The sequence below is a fragment of the Dermochelys coriacea genome, chromosome 2 (assembly GCF_009764565.3).
Source record: "Dermochelys coriacea isolate rDerCor1 chromosome 2, rDerCor1.pri.v4, whole genome shotgun sequence".
NCBI lineage: Eukaryota > Metazoa > Chordata > Testudines > Dermochelyidae > Dermochelys > Dermochelys coriacea.
In genome coordinates this window covers 249,888,664-249,913,917 of record NC_050069.1, presented here as the reverse complement: position 1 = coordinate 249,913,917, position 25,254 = coordinate 249,888,664, and the positions used below count along the sequence as shown (strand labels likewise).

At 38.6% G+C, this 25,254-nt stretch overlaps 1 protein-coding gene across 1 annotated transcript in view; it reads right to left on the bottom strand.

Moving 5' to 3' along the window:
* The window catches only part of VIPR2 (vasoactive intestinal peptide receptor 2), an 80,197-nt gene that overhangs the window by 12,476 nt on the left and 42,467 nt on the right, over nucleotides 1-25,254 (bottom strand). The window contains exons 5-9 of the mRNA XM_038391053.2: nucleotides 12,961-13,058; nucleotides 8,222-8,363; nucleotides 4,668-4,818; nucleotides 3,067-3,127; nucleotides 1,892-1,961 (exon numbers count right to left, since the gene is read on the bottom strand). Coding sequence (XP_038246981.1) covers nucleotides 1,892-1,961; nucleotides 3,067-3,127; nucleotides 4,668-4,818; nucleotides 8,222-8,363; nucleotides 12,961-13,058 — 522 coding nt within the window. The remainder of the gene's footprint in view (nucleotides 1-1,891; nucleotides 1,962-3,066; nucleotides 3,128-4,667; nucleotides 4,819-8,221; nucleotides 8,364-12,960; nucleotides 13,059-25,254) is intronic.

Here is a 25,254-nt window from a genome sequence, read left to right as displayed (position 1 = left end):
CTAGCTGCATACACAGTAGTTGTTTAAATCAAAAGTGCTCAGTAGGAGCTTTAGTTTTGCACTTTTGAAATATTTTGTATGATTTATTTTATTTTTATCATTCAGCGTATTCTCCTTACTTCTCCAACTCCTTTTGGACTTTTGCTTTCCTTCATGCTGTACATCTGCTGAGCGTCCATCCCATTACGTAGCAAAACATTCATGTTGGTGAATCTTCATTTCATGTAAATTCACCCAGGAGCCATCTTTTACCCTGTCTTGTTTAAACAATGCAGAACTCACTCTGATGAAGCAGGAATAAGGTCCTTTGGATTAACACACAGATCATTCAAAAAGAATGAGGAATACTTCTGGCACCTTAGAGACTAGCAAATTTATTTGGACATAAGCTTCGTGGGCTAAAACCCACTTCATCAGATGCATGCAATCAATCAAGGCAGGCTATTATCAGCAGGAGAAAAAAACTTCTGTAGTGATAATCAGGATGGCCCATTTCAAACAGTTGACAAGAAGGTGTGAGTAACAGTAGGGAAAAATTAGCCTGGGGAAACAGTGTTTAGTTTGTGTAATGACCCATCCACTCCCAGTTTTTATTCAAGCCTAATTTAATGGTGTCCAGTTTGCAAATTAATTCCAGTTCTGCAGTTTCTCGTTGGAGTCTGTTTTTGAAGTTTTTTTGTTGAAGAATTGCCCCTTTTAGGTCTGTAATTGAGTGTCCAGGGAGGTTGAAGTGTTCTCTGACTGGTTTTTGAATGTTATAAGTCTTGACGTCTGATTTGTGTCCATTTATTCTTTTGCATGGAGACTGTTTGGTTTGGCCAATGTACATGGCAGAGGGGCATTGCTGGCACATGATGGCATATATCACATTGGTAGATGTGCAGGTGAACGAGCCCCTGATGGTGTGGCTGATGTGATTAATAATAGCTCACCTTAATTGATTAGTCTCGTTAGAGTTGGTATGGCAACCCCCATTTTTTCATGTTCTCTGTGTGTGATATATATATCTTCCTACTGTATTTTCCACTCCATGCGTCTGACGTTGGTTTTAGCCCATGAAAGCTTAAGCCCAAATAAACGTGTTAGTCTCTAAGGTGCCACAAGTACTCCTCGTTCTTTTTGCTGATACAGACTAAGACGGCTACCACTCCGAAATAGATCATTCAGTGAGCAGACTGTCTATTTAGGCCCTGATTGAGCACCTCACTTAGGCATGCACTTTAAGTTAAGCTCATTCTTAAGTGCTTTGCTAAATTAGGCCCTTAATGAACACTATAATTCAGAAGCAGCAAAATATTACCAAATGAGATGCTGAATTCTACAGCTAATTTGTAAAAAATGCATCAGATTGCAGTTGTGTTTGTATTTTGCACTGGAGGTAAAGCTATTGTTATGCACACTAATGAGTACATCTTCAGCACAATGAACAAGAATTTAACTGCACATGTTCAGTTAACATTAATGAACTCTATGCAACACAATCCCTGTGCAGCATGCTAAAAATGTCCTTCTGTGTAAATGTCTAATATATGTAATTCTAGGCTACTAGTTAAGGAAAGATATACACAGCTGTCAGTCTTTTCTGCTGTAATAATATTTATAAACAAAAGTAAATCTATAATCCACGTGAAAAGTTTAACTTGATGTTTTCTTCCCCCAAGTCTCTTGAGCTGGCAAGAGTTTAAACCAAAACAAACAAACAAACAAAACCAACCAGTCATTTAACAGGAGGCAGCTAAATTTTAAAGGCAATGAGTTTAAATAACCTGGGCATGTGTTTAAAATCTCCCCTATAAAGTAATTTATTTCATTTCAATGGAGTTTTTGCCTATTCACTGCACAAGGCTGCAAACTGATATATAATTCATATTGCAAAATGTAGTTTACTTACTATAATAGAAATTAAAATTGGTAATCGTATAACCCACCAAGGACCACTGTGTTCATTTGTATCCCAGCAACTATAAAAAGAGTAAAAGGGAAAATTATGTTAATACTAATTTTATTTGGCAAGTGAGGTATGTGAAGACAAGTGTTTTGGATTTACAAGTCAAAACAAAAATAGTCTGCTCTTGTGAATTCTAAGCAAGATAATTTGATATTCTCCTGCTTTTATTTTTATTTTCACTGCGTTTTAATGCGCACATTCAAATCAATTAGAGCAATGTTAGAAGAAACCCAGGCAAATACCATGGGGGATTCTCAAGTTTAGTTTCACTCTTTGTCATGACACTTTTCCAATAAGAGCTTACCTACTGTATCTGGGGCAGCAGAATGATCGGACATAACTGACAGATACAATTAAAAGGATATAATTTACTGCTGGACTATTTGGGTTACAGATGAGTGGAACTGGTGTGGGAAATATTAAGAATAAGCCTTCATCTGAAAAATTGGACTTTCATTTTTCCCTTTAAATAATTTGTTCAGTTTTCCACCCCAAGCCATTTTACCCTTCAATGACCATCTGACTTTACAGTCAGTCATTCTCAGTGCTCACAGCCCCTGTTGACTTCAATATGTACTGAGCACTTCTGAAGAAGCAGAGCTTAAAACTTCTGAGAGAATAGAAGCTACAAGTGATAAACCTTAAATAGCAGAAACATTTGATAGTTTGTAAGCTTCCAACTGTGATGACCATAGCAAGGTACCAATTCAAGAACAGATTCACTTTGAGTTTATTTTTTTAGAGGTATTGCAAATAGGTTCCCTGAGAAGTTAGGAATAATCCATTGTCTGTACCAACTATTGCAGATGCCACTTACAAGAGTTTCTAAGTCATCTAGAGCCTAATCCTGTGAGGTGCTCTGCACTCACAGTTACCAGGGATGCTAGTGTAAATTCTGACTCCCTTACATAGAAACTTAGGGAGGCACACCATTACAAATGGAGATGCATGTTAAAATCATGCCACAGTTTTATTCAGATATTACTGTTAGCAAAGTGGATGAGCTGATAGACCGGGGTGGCATGCGGCCCAGATCCGGCCCCTCAGGGCTTTGGATCCGGTCCATGGGATTGCCACCCCCGGGAAGCGGCCAGCACCAGGTTCTCCTAGCTACTTACCCTGTGTCCTCTAAAAAGATCCTTGTCACTGTCCACAGGATGATGAATACTGTAGGAATTCCTAAGAATTTATAAAAAAAAAAAAAGAGTATTTGTGGCACCTTAGAGACTAACAAATTTATTTGAGTACTCCTTTTCTTTTTGCGAATACAGACTAACACGGCTGCTACTCTGAAACCTAAGAAATTATAGTTTGTTATAGCGAATAATTGTAAAAATCTATGAACAGAAACCCCCTACCCCTCTTGTAACAATCCACTATTAGAATATACAAGCTCTGGCATGAAGCAAATGCAGTACATGGAATAATGAAGTGTAGCTGTAGCTGCAGGGTGGGGACCAGTGGCAGGTTGCAAACAATTTCTATCCATCTCCCAGTGAAGAGAAGCACAGGCAATTATTACAGGCGAGTGCATTTATTTCTTACAGAACATACAAAGGGTGTACACCCCTCAGGCTCCTGAGCGTGACCTTTAGGGATACAAATGCTATGCATCCCTGGTCTAAATGAAGATAGATATTAGGAATGAAATTTAATGTGCAAATCATTTTACAAAAAAGCATTCACACAGATTGGTTCACTCCCATTTCCCAGCTACACCCAAGTATACTTTATGATCAGTTTCTAAGGGCTTCACATCTATAAAACCTTCCTTTGGCTCTCGGGTATGAAACGAATTAGTGTGTAAAAATGAAACAAAAATATTTATAATATGTTGGAAAGTATATTAAAGATAAAGAATAAGGGACTGGCTGGCACAAAGAGTTACTGGATCCAACTTTCACTGTTGGAGAGTTGAATTCAAATCCCATTTTACATTTGAAAATGAATTTAGTGGCCTGATCTTATATTGTACCCATGCACATCACATCATCACAGTGTTTGGCACTCTTTGCAGTTCAAGAGATTCCCAGCAAAGACAGAGCCATTTCTCTGGCAAGCATCTAAGGTGAATTGCCAGCAATGTGAAGGATAGCTTCCATAGTGTCTTCCTGTACAATGAGGCATAAGCAAGTGCTTCTAACCCCGCATTTCACTGAAGGCATTAAAGTCACTCCTGACTTTTAAAGAATACAATGAACACGTGGGGCCAGATTCATCACTGAATCTGAGCTCCATTCAGACACAGGAACTGGGCATGTGAGAAGGAAGGAGAACGGTGGCTTTACACTTCCCTTATTCTGGGGTCAACCAGCCCGACACTGATTAGGATAACCTCAAGGCTGCCTTAGCTTGTGCCCAGCTGCCGATGGTTTCCAAGGGGCATTCACGTCTGTGGGAATACTTGAGAAAACAGAAGTGTTCTGGACATATCCACTTTTTCCTGGCCATACCCTCTACATAGTCACTGTGCAGTGGCCTGTGAGGGAGTGGCATGGAGCCTTCGTGCCAGCTCTACATCCTTTTACGCCAGAACAATTTCTTGGTGGCTAGATTTGCATTGGTGGAACAGAATAAAGGGGCTGTCTTAGCCTGTGGAATCAGGCCCATGGATGGTAGCTGTCTAATCGTAGATAATGTTATCTCAGTGGGAAACACTGAGCCTGACCAATCCATAGCTAAAAATAAGAATAAAATATGTATATATTTAAGTACTTACCCCAGCCAATCAGAAGATAGACTGTGAAATGTCTGTTAGGAGAGAATATTACCACAAGGAGGATGTGGAGGTAAAGTCCTTCAACTAAGAGCCAGTAAAAGTTTGCCATAACACAATATTGGAAAAATACCAAACTAGCCTTGCAGCCAACCTGAAGTATTACAAACAAACAAGGATTAAACTTCTTGCAAAGAAAATGCAGTAATATTTTGTTACAAACATTTTTCTACAGACCCAAGCTCTCTATATATTATGTTCCCTTATCTCTCCTATATGTCAATGTACAATATATAGAAAAGTTATTTTTCAATAGCCCCTAGAAATAAGGAGATAGATTTAAAGTATAAAGAATGCTTATACAAAGGAATTTAGTTAGCCAAAACTTTATTTCTATGGCTTCTTGGAGCCGATTTACTCAGAAACCTTGAAATCATCATGACATAAACATTAAAAAAGGAAGATACCAAAGACCATCAATTAAGATAATAAACACATATAACTTTATAGGTTTTCCTAAAAGTTTCCTAGAGGTTTTAATTTGTTAGAAGAATAACAAAAAATTGCCTTTGTAAATTTTCAAAGGTCAAAGTGAAAAATATAGAATTAGGTACTAAATGCGGTCCCACTGGTCAGGATGTAAGGATATTTAGAAAATAAAAATTTGACTGTACCATCAAAAATATTTTTCCCCCACAGTGAAATTCTCTAGTGTTTCTCAATTTGTTAAAGACAACCAGAATGCATCACTCCATTATGACCTCTGCAACTTATAGTCTGTGTGGTAAAAAGAAAAGGAGTACTTGTGGCACCTTAGAGACTAACAAATTTATTTGAGCATAAGCTTTCGTGAGCTACAGCTCACTTCATCGGTAGCTGTAGCTCACGAAAGCTTATGCTCAAATAAATTTGTTAGTCTCTAAGGTGCCACAAGTACTCCTTTTCTTTTTGCGAATACAGACTAACACGGCTGCTACTCTGAAACCAGTCTGTGTGGTGTTTTTCAGAATGTACCGTTCTAAGATATCTGATGCTACAATGACAGGTTTCAGAGTAGCAGCCGTGTTAGTCTGTATTCACAAAAAGAAAAGGTGTACTTGTGGCACCTTAGAGACTAACAAATTTATTTGAGCATAAGCTTGAGCATGAGCATAATGCATCCGATGAAGTGAGCTGTAGCTCACGAAAGCTTATGTTCAAATAAATTTGTTAGTCTCTAAAGTGCCACAAATACTCCTTTTCTTGATGCTACAAGGAAATGTGCAGAGGGTTTCACACAGGAGAAAATGTAACTTTTTAAAATGTAAATTAAAATGTGGTTTGATGCTTAATGCTCTTTACAACCCGATTACGGCATGGCATTCAGGGTCAGAAGGCTTTATCTTGACTCAAAGTCATGATATACTTTGTGTCCATTTACTCCTCTTAGGAGTCTTTTGCCCTCCCTCTTGAAGTTAAGCCTGTAGCTGAGGCAGTTCCTGGCCAATGAATAGATGCCACCAGACAGCCAAATTGTGTTTAAAAAAAAAGGAGTACTTGTGGCACCTTAGAGACTAACAAATTTATTAGAGCATAAGCTTTCGTGAGTTACAGCTCACTTCATTGGAAATGCATCCGATGAAGTGAGCTGTAACTCACGAAAGCTTATGCTCTAATAAATTTGTTAGTCTCTAAGGTGCCACAAGTACTCCTTTTCTTTTTGCGAATACAGACTAACACGGCTGCTACTCTGAAACCTAAAAAAAAAAAAAGTTATTCAGTTTTAGAAACTGTTCATTTTAAAAGAGCTGAGCCAAGAGTACAAATAGCTCTGTGGAATGCATAAACATGATGTGAGAGTCAAATTCTCCAAGCTGTTATGTAACTAAACCAGGGTTCAAATAGTGTAAGAAGCAGCACCTATTCCAAGCAACATCAGATCATCTCAACAACAATGCAACAGAAATTAGAGAACAGCACATTGATCTGGACCAGTCCAACTGCAAGAATATCCAGCTGCAAACAAGAGTAACTGCAGGACAAAAACAGAAACGAGTTGGGTGCAAATAGGCATGATCAGGGCCAAGAGCCTAATCCTGCAAGGTTTTGAGCATTCTTGACTCCCTGAGATGTCAATCCAAGTGACCCGTTTACCATGATTTTACAGTGCCAGTGTTAAGTATTTCTTCAGTGAGAGTGTTTTAGTTGACAGATTGTGTAAATATAGCTTAAGAGTCACTTGGAAAAGCTTTGCACAATGGAAGAATGTACCTTTATCAATACAAAAATATTGCACTGCATTTTTCTTCAGTTTTTTCTATACTCTAAATTTAGCCACAATGGGCAGGGGAAAAAACACTGTAAATTAAATTCTCTGAGGTCTTCAGCAGTGTCCGCAGATTTATTTTGCAGCAGTTCTGCTCCAAACCAAGGAGATGCCAGTGGTTTTCAAACTTTTTTTCTGGCAACCCAGTTGAAGAAAACTGGGGCCGGGGATGAGGGGGTTGGGAAGGCAGGAAGGGGCTCCAGGTTTGGGGGGGCTCAGGGCTGGGGCAGGGAATTGGGACATGGGCTTAGGGCACAGGCTTACCTCCGGCAGCTCCCGGTCAGCAGTGAAGAGGCAGGCTTCCCGCCTATCCTGGCATGGTGGACTGCGCTGTGCCCTGGAAGAGGCCAGTAGCAGGTCCGGCTCCTTGGGTGAGGCGTGCGAGTGGCTCGGCGCAGCTCTCGCCTGCGGGCACCCCCCCTCCAGCGCCCACTGGTTGTGTCCAGTGGCCCACCTACATATGAGCTGGACCTGCTGCTGGCCGCTTCCAGGACACAGCACAGTGTCAGAACAGGTAAGGACTACTAGGTTTTACTGGCCGGCCACCAGGGTCCCTAGGTGCTGAGCAAGGCCATCCAGTGCCTTGGATTCCGCAACCCACTACTGGGTCGTAACCTGAACTTTGAAAACCACTGCTCTGTACAATGGTATGTGATATACCATTTAACTGTTCAACCTTCTCAACCTCTGAGATTTTGCAACCCTGCATACTATGTTAATGCCTTATCCCTACTGTGCCACATGGTTTGCCACGAATGCAGATTATAGCCCTACATCACCTTCTGAGGGTGTGGCTTGGTTGCTAGAGCCCTCTTTCTCTCCTACAAATACTCACTCAGTCTCTTATTGCTCTCCCTCCCTTAATGCCCCTCCTCTGACTCCAGATACAGCTGCAAGAGCCTTCTCAGACCATCTAGCCTTTCCCATTTCCTGGCTGATGTATCTTCTACTTCTAACCTCTACCCTGACTTACCCCACCTCCTTGCTGTCATAGTTATCCTGGGCCATGGCTGATTCTGTTTTTTTAATAACTGAAATTCCTCTGCTACCTGCCTGAATATCCAAAGATGCATTAGCTCACCTCCCAGCTCTTCCGCTCCCTTTCTTCTCTTGCAGTTGCATCTCAGTTCTACCTAACACTAGTTCTCTCACAGCTCCCTCCACTGACAACTTAGTGTTCCCAAAAAATGCAGAGGTGGAGAGGGTTAAAAGGCAAAAATATTACACAGTGTAGCCAAAAGAGCTTCATTACCCATGACGACTGATCCTCTGAACAGTGAGCTGTGTTGGAATTGGAATAAAGAATATCATCCTTGACTAAAACAGAGATTGCTCTTAGAATGAAAGAGAGGAACAAGTTCAGATGGATGTAGTTCCGCGTGCAGTGAAGTTTTCTACATTAAAGAAGAGATTTTTTTGAAAAAAGCATTTTAGTTTCCAGGACAGAGAGGCTATAGTACAGTCTTTTGATTAGTCAAACTATTTCTTAGTGAAATTAACCTATAGTGAGTACCTACCCTTTCTCTGTGTGTGATACTGAGTACGTCCCCTTTCAGAGTTTAAAAAAAAAAACACAACTGACCAGTGCATACAATTAAGGCATCTTTGATACCTTTTCAGTGTCACAGATTAAAAGGCCCTGCTGCCATTTTTTACCATGAAGAGTATATAATAAAGGTGATTTTTCATTTTCTATTTTTGGTGTGCTCTAGCCTTTGTCTTCTAGATTCCCAGTTAAAAGCCTAGCTCTTCTGGCTAAATTTCTGAAATACCCCTTCCTAATGTTTTCTTGTTGGATTTTTCTGTCTTTAATTCCAGTATTTTGATTCATAAAGTGTGGACATCTTGGGATGCAGGTGAATGTATAAACAATTTAGAAATAGTGTACATACAAAAATACAAATTGGACTGCACTTCCTTCCAGTCCATCAGGACTTAAAACCTTTACTCTTTAATCCACTTGCTCTGTGAAAGCTTGGAAACAGATGAGGTTTTCAGTGTGCCAGGAAAATCAACAAACTCTAGTGGGAAGTAGGTTCTAGAGGCAAGGACCTATCACCTAAAACACCCTTTCTCCATCACCTTGTCTTTTAATGCAGCATTTATCCTAGCTGATCTCACTAAACAGCAGAGGAGAGAGGGAATCTATAAGGCAGACAGGAACCACACCACTCAGGATTTTATCAGTAAAAAGCAATACCTTGAACTGCAGCTGAAAACTAGTACAGATTAGAGAATATTGTTGTTATTGAAGGAATGCAGACAATAGAATTTTATGGCAGGTTACTACATTCTGTGCTGCCTGAAGCTTCTGAGTGGTCTTCTGGCATAGATTTATGCAAAGAACATCAAATAACCCATTCTGGAGGTGACAAAAGCATGGTCAGTTGTGATCAGCTTTACATGTGAGAGAAGAAGTCATAACCTTCTAGCGTGGCAGAAATGCAAAATGAATTTTTGGCCTATTCAGCAAAGGACATAATCCCATGATTTATTTTAAATACTTGCTCAGCTTCCATTGACTTCAATGGCTGTGCATATGCTTAAGAGTTTTGATGATGCAGGGCCTGAGACATCCAAAAGCAGCTGAGGGTCCATTGATATTATGGTATATGGCTTAATACATCCCTATGGAAGCCCAGGTCACATTCCAAGCATCTAATTATTTTCCTTGGATAATTAATAGGAACATATTTCTCTCTCATGCTGGATTTGAAAGAATAAAAGTCTAATCCTGCCAGGAGTTAGGTGTTCCTGAGAGATGCTGTACTCTTCCAGTTCAGTGAAAATGATAGGTGCTCAGGGCCCTTGCAGGTTAGGCCCTTACTTTAGTGATAGTTGCTAGATTTCTGTATGTGTAGAAATCTGCATATATGCAAACAGCAGGAAAGTCAGATATATAAAAAGTTTTATACAAAGCAGAAATAGCAAATTTTGATATTTTCCACAATATGAAATTTTAAACAACATTTTGTTTTGGGTCAGTTGAAATGTTTCATTTTGATTTTCACTGACTAAAAATTGTATAAGAGGCAGTGTGGCATAATGGACAGAGCACTGAACTGGGAGATGTAGGTTCTATTCCCACCTCTGACACTGGCCTGCTGGGTGACCTTGTGTCACTTCTCCTCCCTTTGCCTCAGTTTCCCCTCTGTAAAATGGGGCAATGATATTAACTTCAATTGTAAAGTGCTTTGAGATCAATTGATGAAAAGCACTGCATCAGAATGAGGTATTATTATTATTATACAATATAAAAAATTCAAAATGAAAAGTAGTTTTGAAATGAAAAGTTGCAATGTTTTGTTCCAATAATGTCATTTGATTTTTTTTTCATCAAAATTTCATCAAAATTGCAACATTCCTGTGGAGCATTTTTATTTTGACAACTCAGCATTTTCTGATGAAAAAAATGTCAGAAAATTTTCAACCAATTCTAATCATAATGTTCATACAAAGTGTCACCTGGGATGAAAAAGTCTTGACATTTGAAAAATTGGTACAATTTTGAATAGCAAGAGAGTTTAGGAAGCTCAGTGTCTCTGGCTGGTAATCTAGGATTAAAAAATCTATCAAAGAGATGCTAGAGTCATAATTCCTTCCCCTTAAAATACTTCAGAATCTTCCCTTTGGTGGGAAAACTAGTCAGAATCCAGACTGGGTTTCTGCAATGACTGAAAACCCAGGGTTGAATTATCCTCAACTCTGCAAGTACATGAAAGAAGTTTCAATTTTAGTAAGAGTGTACAAGAGAACCTTGCAAATGTGTGAAACTTTCTGAAACAAAATTTCCTTTTCTCATCTAATTGCCCTAATTTTAGCATGACTAGTCATAAATAGTATCCTATACATTAAATAAAGATCAGAAAGCATTGAAGTTGTGTCAGTTCTGCTATTCATAACTCCTTAATATGTGCTAAACTAGGAAGCAAACAGAGCCAGCTAAATGAGAGGTTTTGTATATTTGTCATACGTACATACAGGCACCCATAGTTAAATTGAATTCCTTCCACCCCAGAACTTTGTTTCAGAAAATAATGGTGCACGTGTTCAGGGATAAAATGCTGTAGATTTTGAGGAAACCATGTCCAATTCCACTGATGCAGTTGTGTGCATCAATGCACAGTTTTAAAAATCCTATGTATTACTAACATCAAAAATTCAAACTTTAATCCTGTTGGATCAAGTTAGGATTTAGTTTTTTTATTGTTGTTGCTTTAGTAACGTTCAATTTTTAACTCACTAGTGTAAGTGCCAGAAATTCATCCCAGGAGTTTCATTTGAAGAAGTTATTCTTTACTCCTCTTAAATACTATTGTATAGGCCGGATGGCTCCACCCCAAAGATGAATATATTTCAGTGGATCCTTATATACAATACATTGGTACTTTCTGTAAAGCACCTTGGGATCCTTTCAGACAACAACTGCCTCTTCAATATAAATATAAATAGCTAATAAAGGCGTTTTCAGCTATTCTGATCCTGGAGAATGGGAAATGGAGCCTTTCACTACCTATTATCCTTAGATCACCCTTCATAAGATATTGATTTTTAAAGGCATTTGCATCATTTACAGATTCTCAAGCCAATATTTCTAAGTGTGATTTATCATTGAGGATGCATTAATTGGGTAGGAGGGAGGGGGATTGGAAATTCTAAAAATATTCCCACCTCCCAAAAGATGATCCCAATATATACAATGCCCCATTCTGTCGATACTGTGTGAATGAAGTGTGCCTACACATATAGGTTTGTGCTCATTTCCATTGCTAGTGACAGACACTGTCTACCAGGGAACTAGCTTTCCTCAAGTAAGCACTTCTTTGTTGCATGGGAAACAAATTGATTCTCTTTAACCTGCCTTTTTTGGGTGACGGTTTTGAGGAGTCTGTGATAAGGCTTACACTGATGTCCTCTGGATTCCTCTTACTTTCCTAACCCCTCTTCAGTCTTGCTTCAGGCACAAAGATGATTTTCAGTCTCACCAACTGACTACCTTCTAGCGATGGACATAAGTCAGGAGTCTGTGCTCGAGTCCTTCAAATGCATTAATAGCCACTGACAGTGTTGAACACAAGGTGGTGTTGATTTGCTTGCAGACCTTAACTAGGATAGAGAAGATTACTCCTGAAATTGCTCTGTTCGTACTTTGCAGAAAGACCCCAAAAGATCTTGTCTTTGTGGTAGATTGTGACAGGGCTGGGGCTCTGGTGCCACCATGCTGCAGATAACATGCAGCTCAACATTTTCTTTTTGCTGAAGCTGGATGATGCCTTTTCTCAGCTCTCAGTACCTGGTGGAGATTGCAGGCATGGATGAAAGAAAGTTGGTTGAAGCTTAGTTTGAAGAAGATAAAGGTGATGCTAGTAGGCAGGAGGAGGTGAAACTCATAAGCAGGCATTTGAAGGTATCTGTTCCCATAATATATTTCTGTCCTTCTTTATTCTGTGAACCAATCTGAATTGTGGGTTACACCCAGAAGCTCAAGTAGTGTCAATGGCCAGAAGACCATTTGTCCATCTCCATTTAACAAAAGCACTGTGACTATGGTATTTCTCTTCACTATCTCACCATCTTTTTGACTTTCAGGAATGATTACTGAAGACACTCCAAATTAGAACACACTTGGAGACCACCGAGAAGCTTCACCAGAACATAGCTACTTACTTGGTTAGTATTGACTGGCTTTCCATTTATTTTCAGGTACAATTCAAGGTGTTGATTTTGATCGATAAAGCATTAAATTGTTTAGATCTGGTCTAATCTTGTGCATGTAGGTTGTACTATGTATGAATTTCTAAAGTTCTCTGGAATCCTCTGGTATGAGTGGTGCAAACAAATTCAAGTTACCAATGCAACTATTATTTTATTAAATTCTTCAACATTTAAAAATCATCTATTTTCTAAACATCTGAATAATCATAAAACAGACAAGGATTTTAAAATATTTTCCTATTTTCTTGCTTATTTTTGTTCATGTGAGGTACTTACCTGAAAAGGCAAAGAATTATACTTCCTGTCGTTAGAGCAATCAGAGATGCACTATGTCCAAGGGTGTAGATTGCCCTCACTAGTACATAGAAATTAATCTATGAAGAAAAATATATATTCATAAACCATTAGTGATATGTGCAATCAAATGTGTAATAATGTGGCATTGCTTTAAATAGTTTTAAGAATAAAAACTGCATAATTTGGTAACAATTTTTAGTCTGCTACCAGCTACAGAATTCCTGTGTGAATGTTAAACATGCTGATTCCCTTACACTCGTGTAATGCAACGTCTCTAAAGAAGTAGTCTCTGATGGGGAAATCAAATGTGGGACTTCTTGATCTTCAAACATCCAACTGCCTCAACCAAATAACTCTGCTCCATTAGTAGGCTCATAAGCCGCAATGTGGTTCAGTCACAAGAGAAAGAGAGAGTCACATTTTGTAAGCATGGGTTAGACTTGGAACAGTCTTCCACAACTTCTGCTCCAAAGCTCTGATTCAGTAGTCCAGTCTTGTTCAGCAACAGACATAAGAAAGCGCTTAAGTCCCATTGACTCCAACAGAACATATGGAGTGCACATATTTGGTGAACTGGGACCCAAACAACACTTCCTCTCTCTATTCAAATTCCTCCTTAAAAGCCACTTCTTCTACAAAGCAAAAGCAGCACAAAGGGGATGCACCACTGAACAGCCATCACTGTCCCTTAATTTACCACCTAAATATTACTACATGCAATGCTATCAGAAATGAAAAATTCGTAAGAGTACTGCCAAAAAGTCAGAATTAATCTGCTACTTCTTTTGATGCCTACAATGCAAATTGATTTGTTTTACATTATTTTCCACTAAAGTACTATAAGGTATTAATACCATAGATGTGATTTATGAGAAACAAATTAATAAACCATTTCTTGTCATTTGATGGAATTAACTGGTAGTTTTTTAACATCAGTGCAGCATGCTGTATCTTATGGAACCAATTTACAAAGGTAGGCACATGTATTTATGGGCATACACACTCTGGTGTCTGTGTTACTAAGGGGCACAAATTCACAGTATTTTAAGTATATCATATTTAAGATAATAGGCAAGACTCTCTGCTACTGTAAGTCAGCCTAGCGCCATTTATTTCAGTTGAGCTATGGCAGCTGAGATTCTGACCTCATATTTCAAAAAGTAGAAGTATGCCTCTTACAACATTTTGTATGCGTCTAAACTTCCATTTGTACCAGATTCTTCATTTGGATTCAGCACTTGTTAAAAATTATACAGATTTAAACAGAAATATTGCTAAAACTCATCTGGTAGAAAAATATGTTGTTTTATACCATTTTAAAATTGCTAGAAAGCAGTGATGAAGGAATAACATTACGAAGCTGCAATTTTTCCAGAAGAATAGCATTGAAAGGAGGTAATTTTAGTGATCCTGGTTTATGTCAAAATTAGCAGAACAACGTTTAAATCATTTAGCAATCACAGCATGCATTTGGACAAATCTAAATTAAATGTTAAATGAAATGAAGTATCTTGTAAAATGTGGTATAAAAGATATATTTAAAGTTAAAAACTGAGGGAAACAAATTACCTACATTTAGCAAATAGATCTTAAGGACATTCAAATGGCACCAGTCCCTGTTAGCAGCTGTGTGAGGGAACATTTGCTCGTTATCCAAAAAGCATGGTCCAATTCCAACAGGTTACTTCAATAACTAATCCAACATCACCATTCTCCTAATTCCCAAATGATACAATAGATACTGCAAGGGAAATAGATGCCTACTTTTATTTTTGTACTAGGCAGTGCATAGAAGTGGATTGTCTTGACATTTTTGTAGAACTCCTGACATTTTAGTATTGAGTTAGTTTGTTTTTAAAGTAGCAGTAAAACACTGGAGAGTGTGAAGTGTACACTCACTTTGTGGGAGAGGAGACTACCGAGTGTTTCTGGGCTCGTTCAGCGCTAACGAGGTGCACCTGTTAGGTTTGTTCTGACTGGAAAGAAACTGGCGAGGGGAGGGAATCTTAAAGAGAGAAAACCCTCCAAGGGTGGGTTGGGTTATGGTGAACAAGAAGAAGACTGCTACACCTCAGAGAGTAATCTGCCAAGAAAGAAACACTCAGAGCCTCACCGCCTTGAAACATCATGGACCAGCTGTGAAGAAGGGTACCCCAAGAGAAGGGGCTGCAGGTAGACCCTAATTAAAGACAGTAGGCCAGCTGATAACCAAGTCCCAAAGAACTGGTCCCAGAAAGCCTGCCTAAGAGATGGGCCATCTGAGCCATTCTCTTCCTTTACTCTGATCATCCTCTCTCACAAAGTAGTTTTGCTTGTTTGTTTGGTGTAGAGAACCCCTCCCGTGTTACAAACACAGGAAGCACATTATAGAAAACTTGAATTGGGAACTGGTGGAGACGCAGAGGAGCCCCAACCCCCGCTCCCAGATGCACCAGAGAAAACATGACCATGGACATTAGTAAAGGTCCCAATGGAATAGGAATGATCTTAGGAAACTTCCCCACTTAAAGGGCCAAGGACTGATGATAAACTTTCATTTTAAATTGAAATCCTGAGCTTTCAATGATATAAAATAGATTATTCCTTTCATTGTATTTCATAGGGTCCCAGTCCTACAAATACACACCCTTGTGCATAACACCCTTATACTTCTGTGGAGTCCCACTGAATTCAGTGGGACGCTGTGGGCACAAGAGCCCAGATCTTCAAAGGTATGTAGGTGTTGCTTCACTTAGCTTTGCAACACCTAACCCCTAGACGGCCAGTCACCTAGTGGAATCCCCAACCCCAAGCTAGGTTCCCAGGCTCCCTAAAAAATGCACAGGGAGAATCATGTGCTTAAAAGAAGGGTTTCAGAGTAGCAGCCATGTTAGTCTGTATTCGCAAAAAGAAATGGAGTACTTGTGGCACCTTAGAGACTAACAAATTTATTTGAGCAGAAGCTTTCGTGAGCTACAGCATCCAATGAAGTGAGCTGTAGCTCACGAAAGCTTATGCTCAAATAAATTTGTTAGTCTCTAAGGTGCCACAAGTACTCCTTTTCTAAAAGAAGGGGATACCTAGAAGCCTGCAAGCTGAGCAGGGAGCTAACTAAACTAGTCAGAAATGAAATGCCAACCTAAGAGAGCTGACCTAGTACACCTGGCTGACTGGGCAGAGATAGGTACCTCCCTCCACTCAGGATCCTCTGCTGCAAAACTCTTCCTCGAGTTAGGCCCCCCTAAGCCAGATCAGCTGCTCAGCTAGCCCATGCTGTAGGAGCTGAAACCATCACTGTTGCCCTATGTTTCCCTGTGCCCCTGGCTGTCTTCAGTGTGGATGTGGTGCTGCCCCCCATTGGCAGCCTGTATCCTGCCCTCCAGTGTGGGGTCTGACAGGTATCAGATCTTAGACATGCTCAAAGCATCCCTACAGGATTGGGCCCAGTTGTCAAATAGGTGTTTCCCTCTCTAGTTTGAGAATCCTGCTTGGAGGCCTCTCCCCTCCTTTTTGAAATCCATTTCTTTCACAAACCCTCCCATGCTGATCTTATCACTAATGATGTTATCAGGCTTTGCAAGGAAAGTTTGTTGGGTATTTCCTGTTCCCCTGAGTTCAACTGTAATCTGTTCGGGTCAAGAACCTTGTGTTTTACACTTCTTGAAAAACACCCCGTGCTCTATAAGTAATAGCAAGCAGGAGGTTCTAGGACAACTTTCCTTACGATTCAGAATACTGTGCAACCAGCACAATCAGTCCAAAGCCATAAAAATATTTAAATTCCTACAATAATATTTAGCCTGCACTAAAAACACTAGCAATTTTATTAAATGTATTCCTGTTGCTATGGTGACTACTTAGCCCATATTTTTAAGAGCGATCCAGCAGTTTCAGCAAGGATTAGATCTTGAATTTGGACATCTTCTTTCAAACAAATGAAAAGTAGTTATTCTTAAAAGAAACATGTTTGTCATCTCTGAGAACTCATTACTCAAGTGGTTCGCTTCAAGATGAAACTGAATATAGCATTAATTTACCAGTGAGCAATCATAAAATCCTGTCTTTTTAATTCACCAAATTGGTTCCAGTATTTACTGATGATGGATGGGTTTCAATTGTTGTAATAAGTGTATATTTTTTTAATGTTTTCAGTGACTAAGTTGGGTTTTATTACATGTACACCTAGAATTATTCTCATGTGCTGTATTCTAGGTAACACTCATTTAAGATAGATTTAATACCATGCCTTTAAGAAATAGTGACTTAAATGAACTGTCAGTTGAGTATAAACTTCCTATAGACCAGAAAACTATGCAGATTATCTCTGCCCTTTAACAAAGCAGACCTATTACTCTGCTCTTACAGGAAATATCATGTTTCTCTGTTAAAAGGTAAGAAGCTGTGAACTCTGTGGTGATATAATCATAAAATGCTGTAGCACATCTTTATGTCTTGGTTTATTATGATCCTGGGATCTAAGGATTGCACTGTTCTGTAAATTATTTTATACGGAGGCGGTCACTGGCTCAAGCCAGAGTTATTAATCCTCCATTTTCTTGGAAATAAATTCACACAAATTAAAAAGGGACATAAAAGTTAATATAAATTCAAAGCTATATCTTATATTGCATATATATTTTAAAATCCTTACCTCTGTTACTACCACCAGTATAGATGGTTATTAAAATAAAATAGAAATAATATTAAGGGCTAAATGGTCCTGTCATGTGTATTGTGCAATTCATAGAGGATGTGTGCTTGTTACATTCTTGGTGCAAGAAAATGAAAGGTCCAAGGTTGGGAATACCAGGGAAGTAAATTGTGTTATACTGAAAGTACAAGTAAGAATGGAAAAAGATGGTATCAGAAAGTAAAGAAAAGGAAACCAGGATGCTACAGTCATTATAGTAGTCCTTCACTGGCAAAAGTTTCTCTGTTACTAAAATATCTTCTCTTGATGCTACAAATAATAAAATCAAATAATTAATTAACATCTTCACTAACTGTTAAAGTAGTGATTCATACGCTTTCTTCAGTGAGCAGCTAAACTCATTCTTATTGCTAGCACAAAAACCAAATAAACCATTGTACCTTTTAAACTCTGTATTTGGTAACTTTTTAAAAACTTTTCTGTTCAGTATATTGGGCTACTGAAAGTCTCTGAACAAGATCAAATAAGAATTTTGTACACCCAAAAGCCTTAGATCAGTAAAAACCACATTCACTAAACATGTTATCTTGTGCTCATGTGACTGCATTATTGGCCATTTAGATATCAAACTAATGTTTAAGGTTCAGTTCCCCACTCAGTCACTGGCCTGATAAGTGACCTTGAGCACGTCACTTCACTTCTCTGTGCCTCACTTTCCCCACCTGTGAATCTGACCACTGCCCCTTCTGGTTGATGAAAGAGAATCAAGATCATTTGGTGTCCCTCATGACCACCACTTGAGTTATCATGAAATTCTTGTATTTCCGAAAATGTTAGTGACCCTTTGAGATGCGCCATCCAATCAAGAGAGATTATACATTCTTCTTAGTTTTGGTCTTGACGGGGAGGTATTTGTTTAGGAAAAATGTAAATGGTTGGTGCCAAGTATATCAAATTTATGTCATGTTTAGTCTGCATTGCTTACCCTAACTTTTTTCCATGTTTGCATATTCTCATTTCAGAATAAATTGCACTGATTCTACATTCTTTGCCTCCCCCAATCAAACAGGCACAGCATCAGTTGTATTTTTATAAACTTAGAACTAAGTAGAAACTGATTTCTGAAATTCAGAGGCTCATCAACCATGATTAGTCTGAATATGTGCACTGGGGGCTTGTATGAGGGAGAATGGCTACAAGTCATCATAGGGAAATTCACTGTCAGACCAGTCTGGCCTTCCTATGAGAGAGCCTGGTTACAGCAGACACCATCTGTATGACTTCATGTCAAGAACTAATGGGACTTAACATTTCTCATTCTCCTTTTCCTCAGTACTCTGCAACACTACATTCCGATGAGTAACATTAAGAGATTTATGTGCATTACTTAATGCTATGGACTATTCTAAAACGTGGAATTTTTTAACTTTTTATTTCCTAGAGAAGAATTTTCCCAAGTGCTATATAGATCTTATCTTCTGATCACTTTCTTTCAGTCTTCCAAGGCCAAGACTCTGTAGGTTGAATTTCCTGTTTCGCCTACTCCTAGTAAATTAGAATAAAGTACAGGGCAGTAAATAAGAGCCTGATCTAACAGCCATTGAAATCATTGGAGTCTTTCCATTGACTTCAATGGGCTTTGGACCAGGCCCTGCATGCACTACATTACTTTATTTTTAATAATTATCAAGATTTTTTTCCTCCCCACTCATCTTCATTATTTAAAAGAAAAACATGCTGGCATTTGTGCTTTTTGTTTTTAGCTTTTCTCGTGCCAGTGATGACGTTTGATGATTAAATATGCCTGCTCTTCTTCAAACTGCTGCAAAAGACATTTTGTATGGGACTTCCAAAGCAGCCTAAGAGAGTTGGGTGCCCAAATCTCACCGGATTTCAGTTGCTAAAAGACAGTTGTCTTTGCAATGCTATTGTGGAAATAAAAAATTCAAGATGAATATATTAAAATTGCTTGAATGACAACTGCAGTTTCAACTATGTGAATAGGGCTCTTGTTTAACAAGCTAATGGGACTATAGGTTTTGTGTGCCAGCTTCATCCTTTCTGTTGAAAACAGACCCTACCATTTCCATTACAGCTTTAAGGATCTGGTCCATATACTAGGATTTCATTTCTTCTCTCCTAGCTCTTTCATTTTTGCTAGTTCCGTAACTTATATTTTTTCCCCTTTAGACCATGAGTTTCAAAATCAGTGTAAAGTTAGGTTCTATGCCTATGAGTGAAGTGGAATTAGAGCTGTGGAATTTTCCCCTTCCTTTAACTATTTAAATGCTAAATAAACTGTGTTTCAAGATGTGTTGATAAATGCAACTGGCAGGGCCTCATGCACTAATAAATATTACAAAATTTCCAAAGGTCTCTTAGACAATTATTGTAACCATCCAGCTGATATAACTAGTGATTGTGTTATTAATTAGGTTATTAATTTCTAGTGACATAATTCTAAAATGTTTCATACTTATCTAAAAAATAATCTCCGTTATGTAATTTCTCCGTACAATAACATTAATCCTACTAATACTTAGGCTGCATAATGTACTAAAGACAACATGTAACTCCATATGCATATTGCTTAAAGTTAATAAGGACTGTTGGAAAGAAAACACTGATGTACAGGAATGCAAAGGGAAAGTGGCTTGGACTGCTATTTTCAAGGGAAAATTCACTAAAATGTCAGGCCTTACAATCTCTTGGTTTAGTTGTGCTACAGCTCAGTTGTGTTTGGGTTTGGGGTTTTTTTGCATGTAAATTGATAAAGCTTACTCATCTGAATTTTTTGTTACCCTAAAGCTGCTTTGCACCATTGTGGCAGTATAAAGGGGCCTTACAGTGCATGTACATTTAAGTCAGTAGGAACTGACTTACGTAAACCAAGTTTAAATCAAATAAAGAATGTTCAAAAAAGGTGTTGTGCCCCCAGCCCCCAAACTATGCCCAGGTTAAAAAGTGGGGGCATGGCCCCCGTGACCACACCAGTTCCAAGGGTATGGAATTGCTTCTATATGAGGACAGACTAAAAAGACTGGAACTGTTCAGCTTAGAAAAAAAGAGACAATTAAGGTGGGATGTGATAGAGGTCTGTAAAATCATGAATGGTGTGGAAAAAGTGAATAGAGAAATGTTATTTAGCCTTTCCCACAATACAAAAACTAGGGGGTCACCTGATGAAATTAATAGGTAGCAGGTTTAATATAAACAAGAGGAAATATTTATACAGTGCACAGTTAACCTGAGGAACTCATTGCCATGGGATGTTGTGATGACCAAAAGTATAACTGGGTTTAAAAAAGAACTAGATAAGTTCATGGAGGATAGGTCTATCAATGGTGACCCTGAACCTCTGACTGCTAGAAGTCAGGAGCAGAAGATGGGTGGATCTCTCCAAAATTACCCTGTGCTGTATACTCTTCCTCCCTAAAGCTCTGGAACTACTGGTGGTTGGATATAGGATAATGGGCTAGATGGAACAGTGGTCTGATCCACTATGGCAGTTCTTATGTTCTCAACATAGTCACATACCAGTTTAAGTCAATTTAAATACACAACTTACATTAAACTGGTGCAACTTTCTGTGTAGACTGAGCCTAAGAGCCTGATTCTCCTCTACCTTGCTTCTTTTGTTGTAATTTACATCTGTTCAAAGCGAATGTGTTTGCATGATGCCACAATTCTGAAGTGATAAAATTTGCACCCACTTTGCACAGGAAGAACTGACTATACAAGGTGCAAGACAGTGAGAATCAGTCCTTAGACATTTATTGCTTCTTACCCTAATAAAGAAAGTAATTTATGTATTTTCCACCATGAGAGTCACAGAAGAAAGTGCTAAATCAAACAGGCAAGAACTGCACCAGTCAGGTCTAGCTTGCTCACCAAATCTTAAGAGAACTAGAGAAAATATAAAACAACTTAACAGGAATCAATAACACACAATATGGCAAAAGGCAGTGTAAGAGTCCTTATTTCCCTAAGAAACACTACATGGGAGCACTGTACCAGTGGTCCATTTTGTTCAGTGTCCTCTTTCCCAATGCCAGATGCTTCAGAGGAAAATGTAAACCACATCCATAATATATGTAATTACATATTATATGGTAGAACATGTTTTCCTAACTTGCCTGCAGCTGACCATCCCTGAAATCCCAGGGTCATAATTGTATTCTAGCTGCTGTAACTTCAATGTTATTCCTAATTTTAAATAAATGTTGAAATCTTGTTTAAAATGTACTATGCTATTTTCTTCAATATAGCAAGTGCTGCAGGTTAATTCTATATTTAATTGTAAATCATGCTCTCCATTTCGAATGTTTAACTTTTGAGTCCCCTCCTTTGTTTTTCCCCACAGGAAAAGATAGAATAAATATTCTAAGAACACTCAATCCTTCTCTAAACTATTCTTTATTTTATATTCAGTCCCATAAACCACATCTCCTCTTACTCATCTTCTTTACTTTATGTTTTGCTCTTTGCCTTTTCTGAGATGCTGACCAAAACTGAATGCGGTAGAACAAGACCACTGAATTACATATTTTCTGTATTATTTCTGTCTCATTAATGCAGCCTACTATCTTAATTGCTGTATTGTACACTGCACATGGATCAGGAATCTTCAGTGAGCTGTCCAAGATTATGATCTGCCATTTGTGTTGCCCAATTACCTAGTTTCAGAGGCTGGCAGTTTGCAATGTGTCAAATTAAAAGATGAAAGCAAAAAAGCACTGATGTTCCAAACCAAGAATAAAAGGAGTTAGACTGCATTTAAAAAAAAAAAAGAGTTCAGGATCATTCAAAGCGAAGTAAACAAGCTGAAATGGATTTACAGACCGACAGTGTCAGCAGCGCACACAATGAAACTAGTTAACAACAATTCAGAGTATGTTTCTTGAAGAGTTTAACTGCTAATGTTCCAGACTCGCAGTGCGGTATGAATATCTGCATAAGAAAATGGTGGTTGGACAAGAACTCCCCTGAAGGATGCTCATGATGCCTGCCAGGGACATCCTCTCCTCCACTCTGTCCTGGTCTGCCAGTTCCGAACATGCAGTCAAGAGGAACCCAATTCTTACAAAGCACCTGACAAACAGCTCCCATGGCATCAGCAGGAAAAGGGGAGCTTGCAGTGAAATCAGCACTTCTACTCCCCTAAGGGCCACAGCCAACAGATACTGGGTATCGTCCATCTGTGGAAGTTGAGGGGACTGTGAGCTGGATACTGTTTGAGTGCTCATTAATTTCTGAACAGATTATAGGGCCCAATTATCAAATAGCAATGTCTAAAAAAAGTCATTCCTACAACTGGATGCTCAAGCTGGCACTTAAATATAAATGGCCATTTTATCGACTCTATTGAATTTAACTCCTACAGTACAGGATTTAACTGTCCTGTTAAAGTGTTCACATTACAAACCTGCTACCACTCATGCAGTCTTTACAAATCATATCTCATGAAAACAACAGTTTTTGTAACTAAAATTTTGTTTTTCCAGAGACTAATCTTTTAAGGAAGGATTGAGTCATTTAAATATAAACTGAAATGTTACCAACATTAGCATTAGAAATTGTTTACAAACAATTTGATACAAAAATAGCAGAAGTACAGGACACAGGCTAAATTTCACCACACAATCATACTGCTTCTCTATCATGCCTTCTATCCTCTATTCCTTATCTGTATAGTGGGCCTAGAGTTTCTCTGGGATCACCATACACTCGTTTGAACAGAGCCACTGAAGACTCGTCCTCACGCAGGCATTGAGGACAATGGGCTTCTTATGGTACTATCCTTGATAATAAGCATTTGCACAATCTGGCCTTTAGGTCCGATCCTGTACACAGTTACACATGTGCTTAACTTTACCCATGTGAGTAGTCAATGCAATAGATGTGAGTAGTCAACGCAATGACCAGATGAGAGCAGTTAAGCATGTGCCTAAAGCCAGGCCTACACTAAAAAGTTAGGTCAACCCAGCTATGTGACTCAGGGGGCATGAAAAATCCAAACCCCAAGCAACTTAGTCAAGCCTACCTAACTCCTGGTGTAGACAGTGCTAGATTGATGGAAGAATTCTTACTGCCTCTCTGTTTGGTGAATTAACTATAGCAATGAGAGAACTCCTTCCATTGCTGCAGTGAGTATCTACATTGAGGTGCTGCAGCTGTTGCGGTTTAAATGTAGACATAGCCTAAGTGTTTGCAGGGTCAGATCCTTAGACAGGAATTTGTCTCCTTGTTTGTCTGGGAAGTGCTAGCACATTTTAGTTGCTATAATAATAAGTTATAGATTTGGGGGGTGTTTTCCACAGATTTTATGGAAAAAACATTTCACCAGTATGAAAACCAAGTAGCATGGCAGGTGTCAATGGAGCAGAAATGTTTTCTGTCAATATTACTTTAAATATTTGAAAACCCTTGAGGTGTAGAATAGCAGTTAAACAGAATTATGTACATTATTCCACCAAGAAGGCAGCACTGGTCAAACCAACATCTGACTGAGTGAGCCAGACTCAACAAGGAAGGCAAGAAAAGAGAAAAAAAAATTTCTCTCATTCTGCACCATCCTGACCCCGCCCCCCCATATATATATATATATATAAACTGTTTTTTTGATTCTGAGGGGATTTTATTTACATCCTCAAATCAAAAAACCAACCAGACCAAAACTAATCTTAGTTTGAATCTTTCTAAAACGTGCTTGCTCTGGGTTGTATACAACATATATGTTTTCAGAATGCAATGAAAATATTTCCATCTAGAAACTAAATACAAGTTGGATGTCTTCCTCCAGCAAAACACATTACTTAATATCTCAGCACCACTGCAAATTCCAGGGCTTCCACAGCAAAATGTTTTAAGTAAAGAGGTGCATGTGCAGGCTGAATGACACTGCTAGCTAGAAATCTCTCATCAAGGGCTTGAGAGGCTCACCTGAAGTGGAGCAACCTTAGGGATATGACTTGACGAAGAATGTTCATTCAAGGGCTATATGGAAGGGCAAATCAGAGATTCCAGCCATATTTCATTAGTCAGCCTACAGTACTCTGACGAAGCGTAACCTTAACATTGACCATGATCTCATAGTTTAAACCAGGGACTTGAGTTTGTAAACAAACTAGCAATCATTACTCTTACTGGGATTAAATTAGTTTCTCTTACTACACACACACCACTGTATGCAAGTTTTTTAAATGAGTCTCTAGTCCACATTTAAAAATATGACCACCCTTTCTTTCCTCAGCCCTTCTATGATTTTATTTTATTTTATTTTCCCTCCATTATAACCAACACAGAGCATAGAGTCTAGTAGTTTTCCACTGAGAATCAACCATGCTTCTCAAAGGATAGCAAATTCAATATATCAGATTGTCTTCAAAGGGAAAGAAAATCACTTTGAACTATATCTCCAATGGCATTTTCTGGCTTATAAATGCAGATTATGACCTATTAAATTTAGGTGCCAACGTTTTCAATGTCACTAAAGATTTTGGAGTAGTAATTTGCAACACTTTAAAAGGTCACATTTTCTTATGTGCACATATGTCTGCTAAGAGAAGATGAATCCACAATACTTGCTAAATTTTATGTGTGATCTTAACTCCAGTAGCCCAAATAAAAAAAACAACACAATG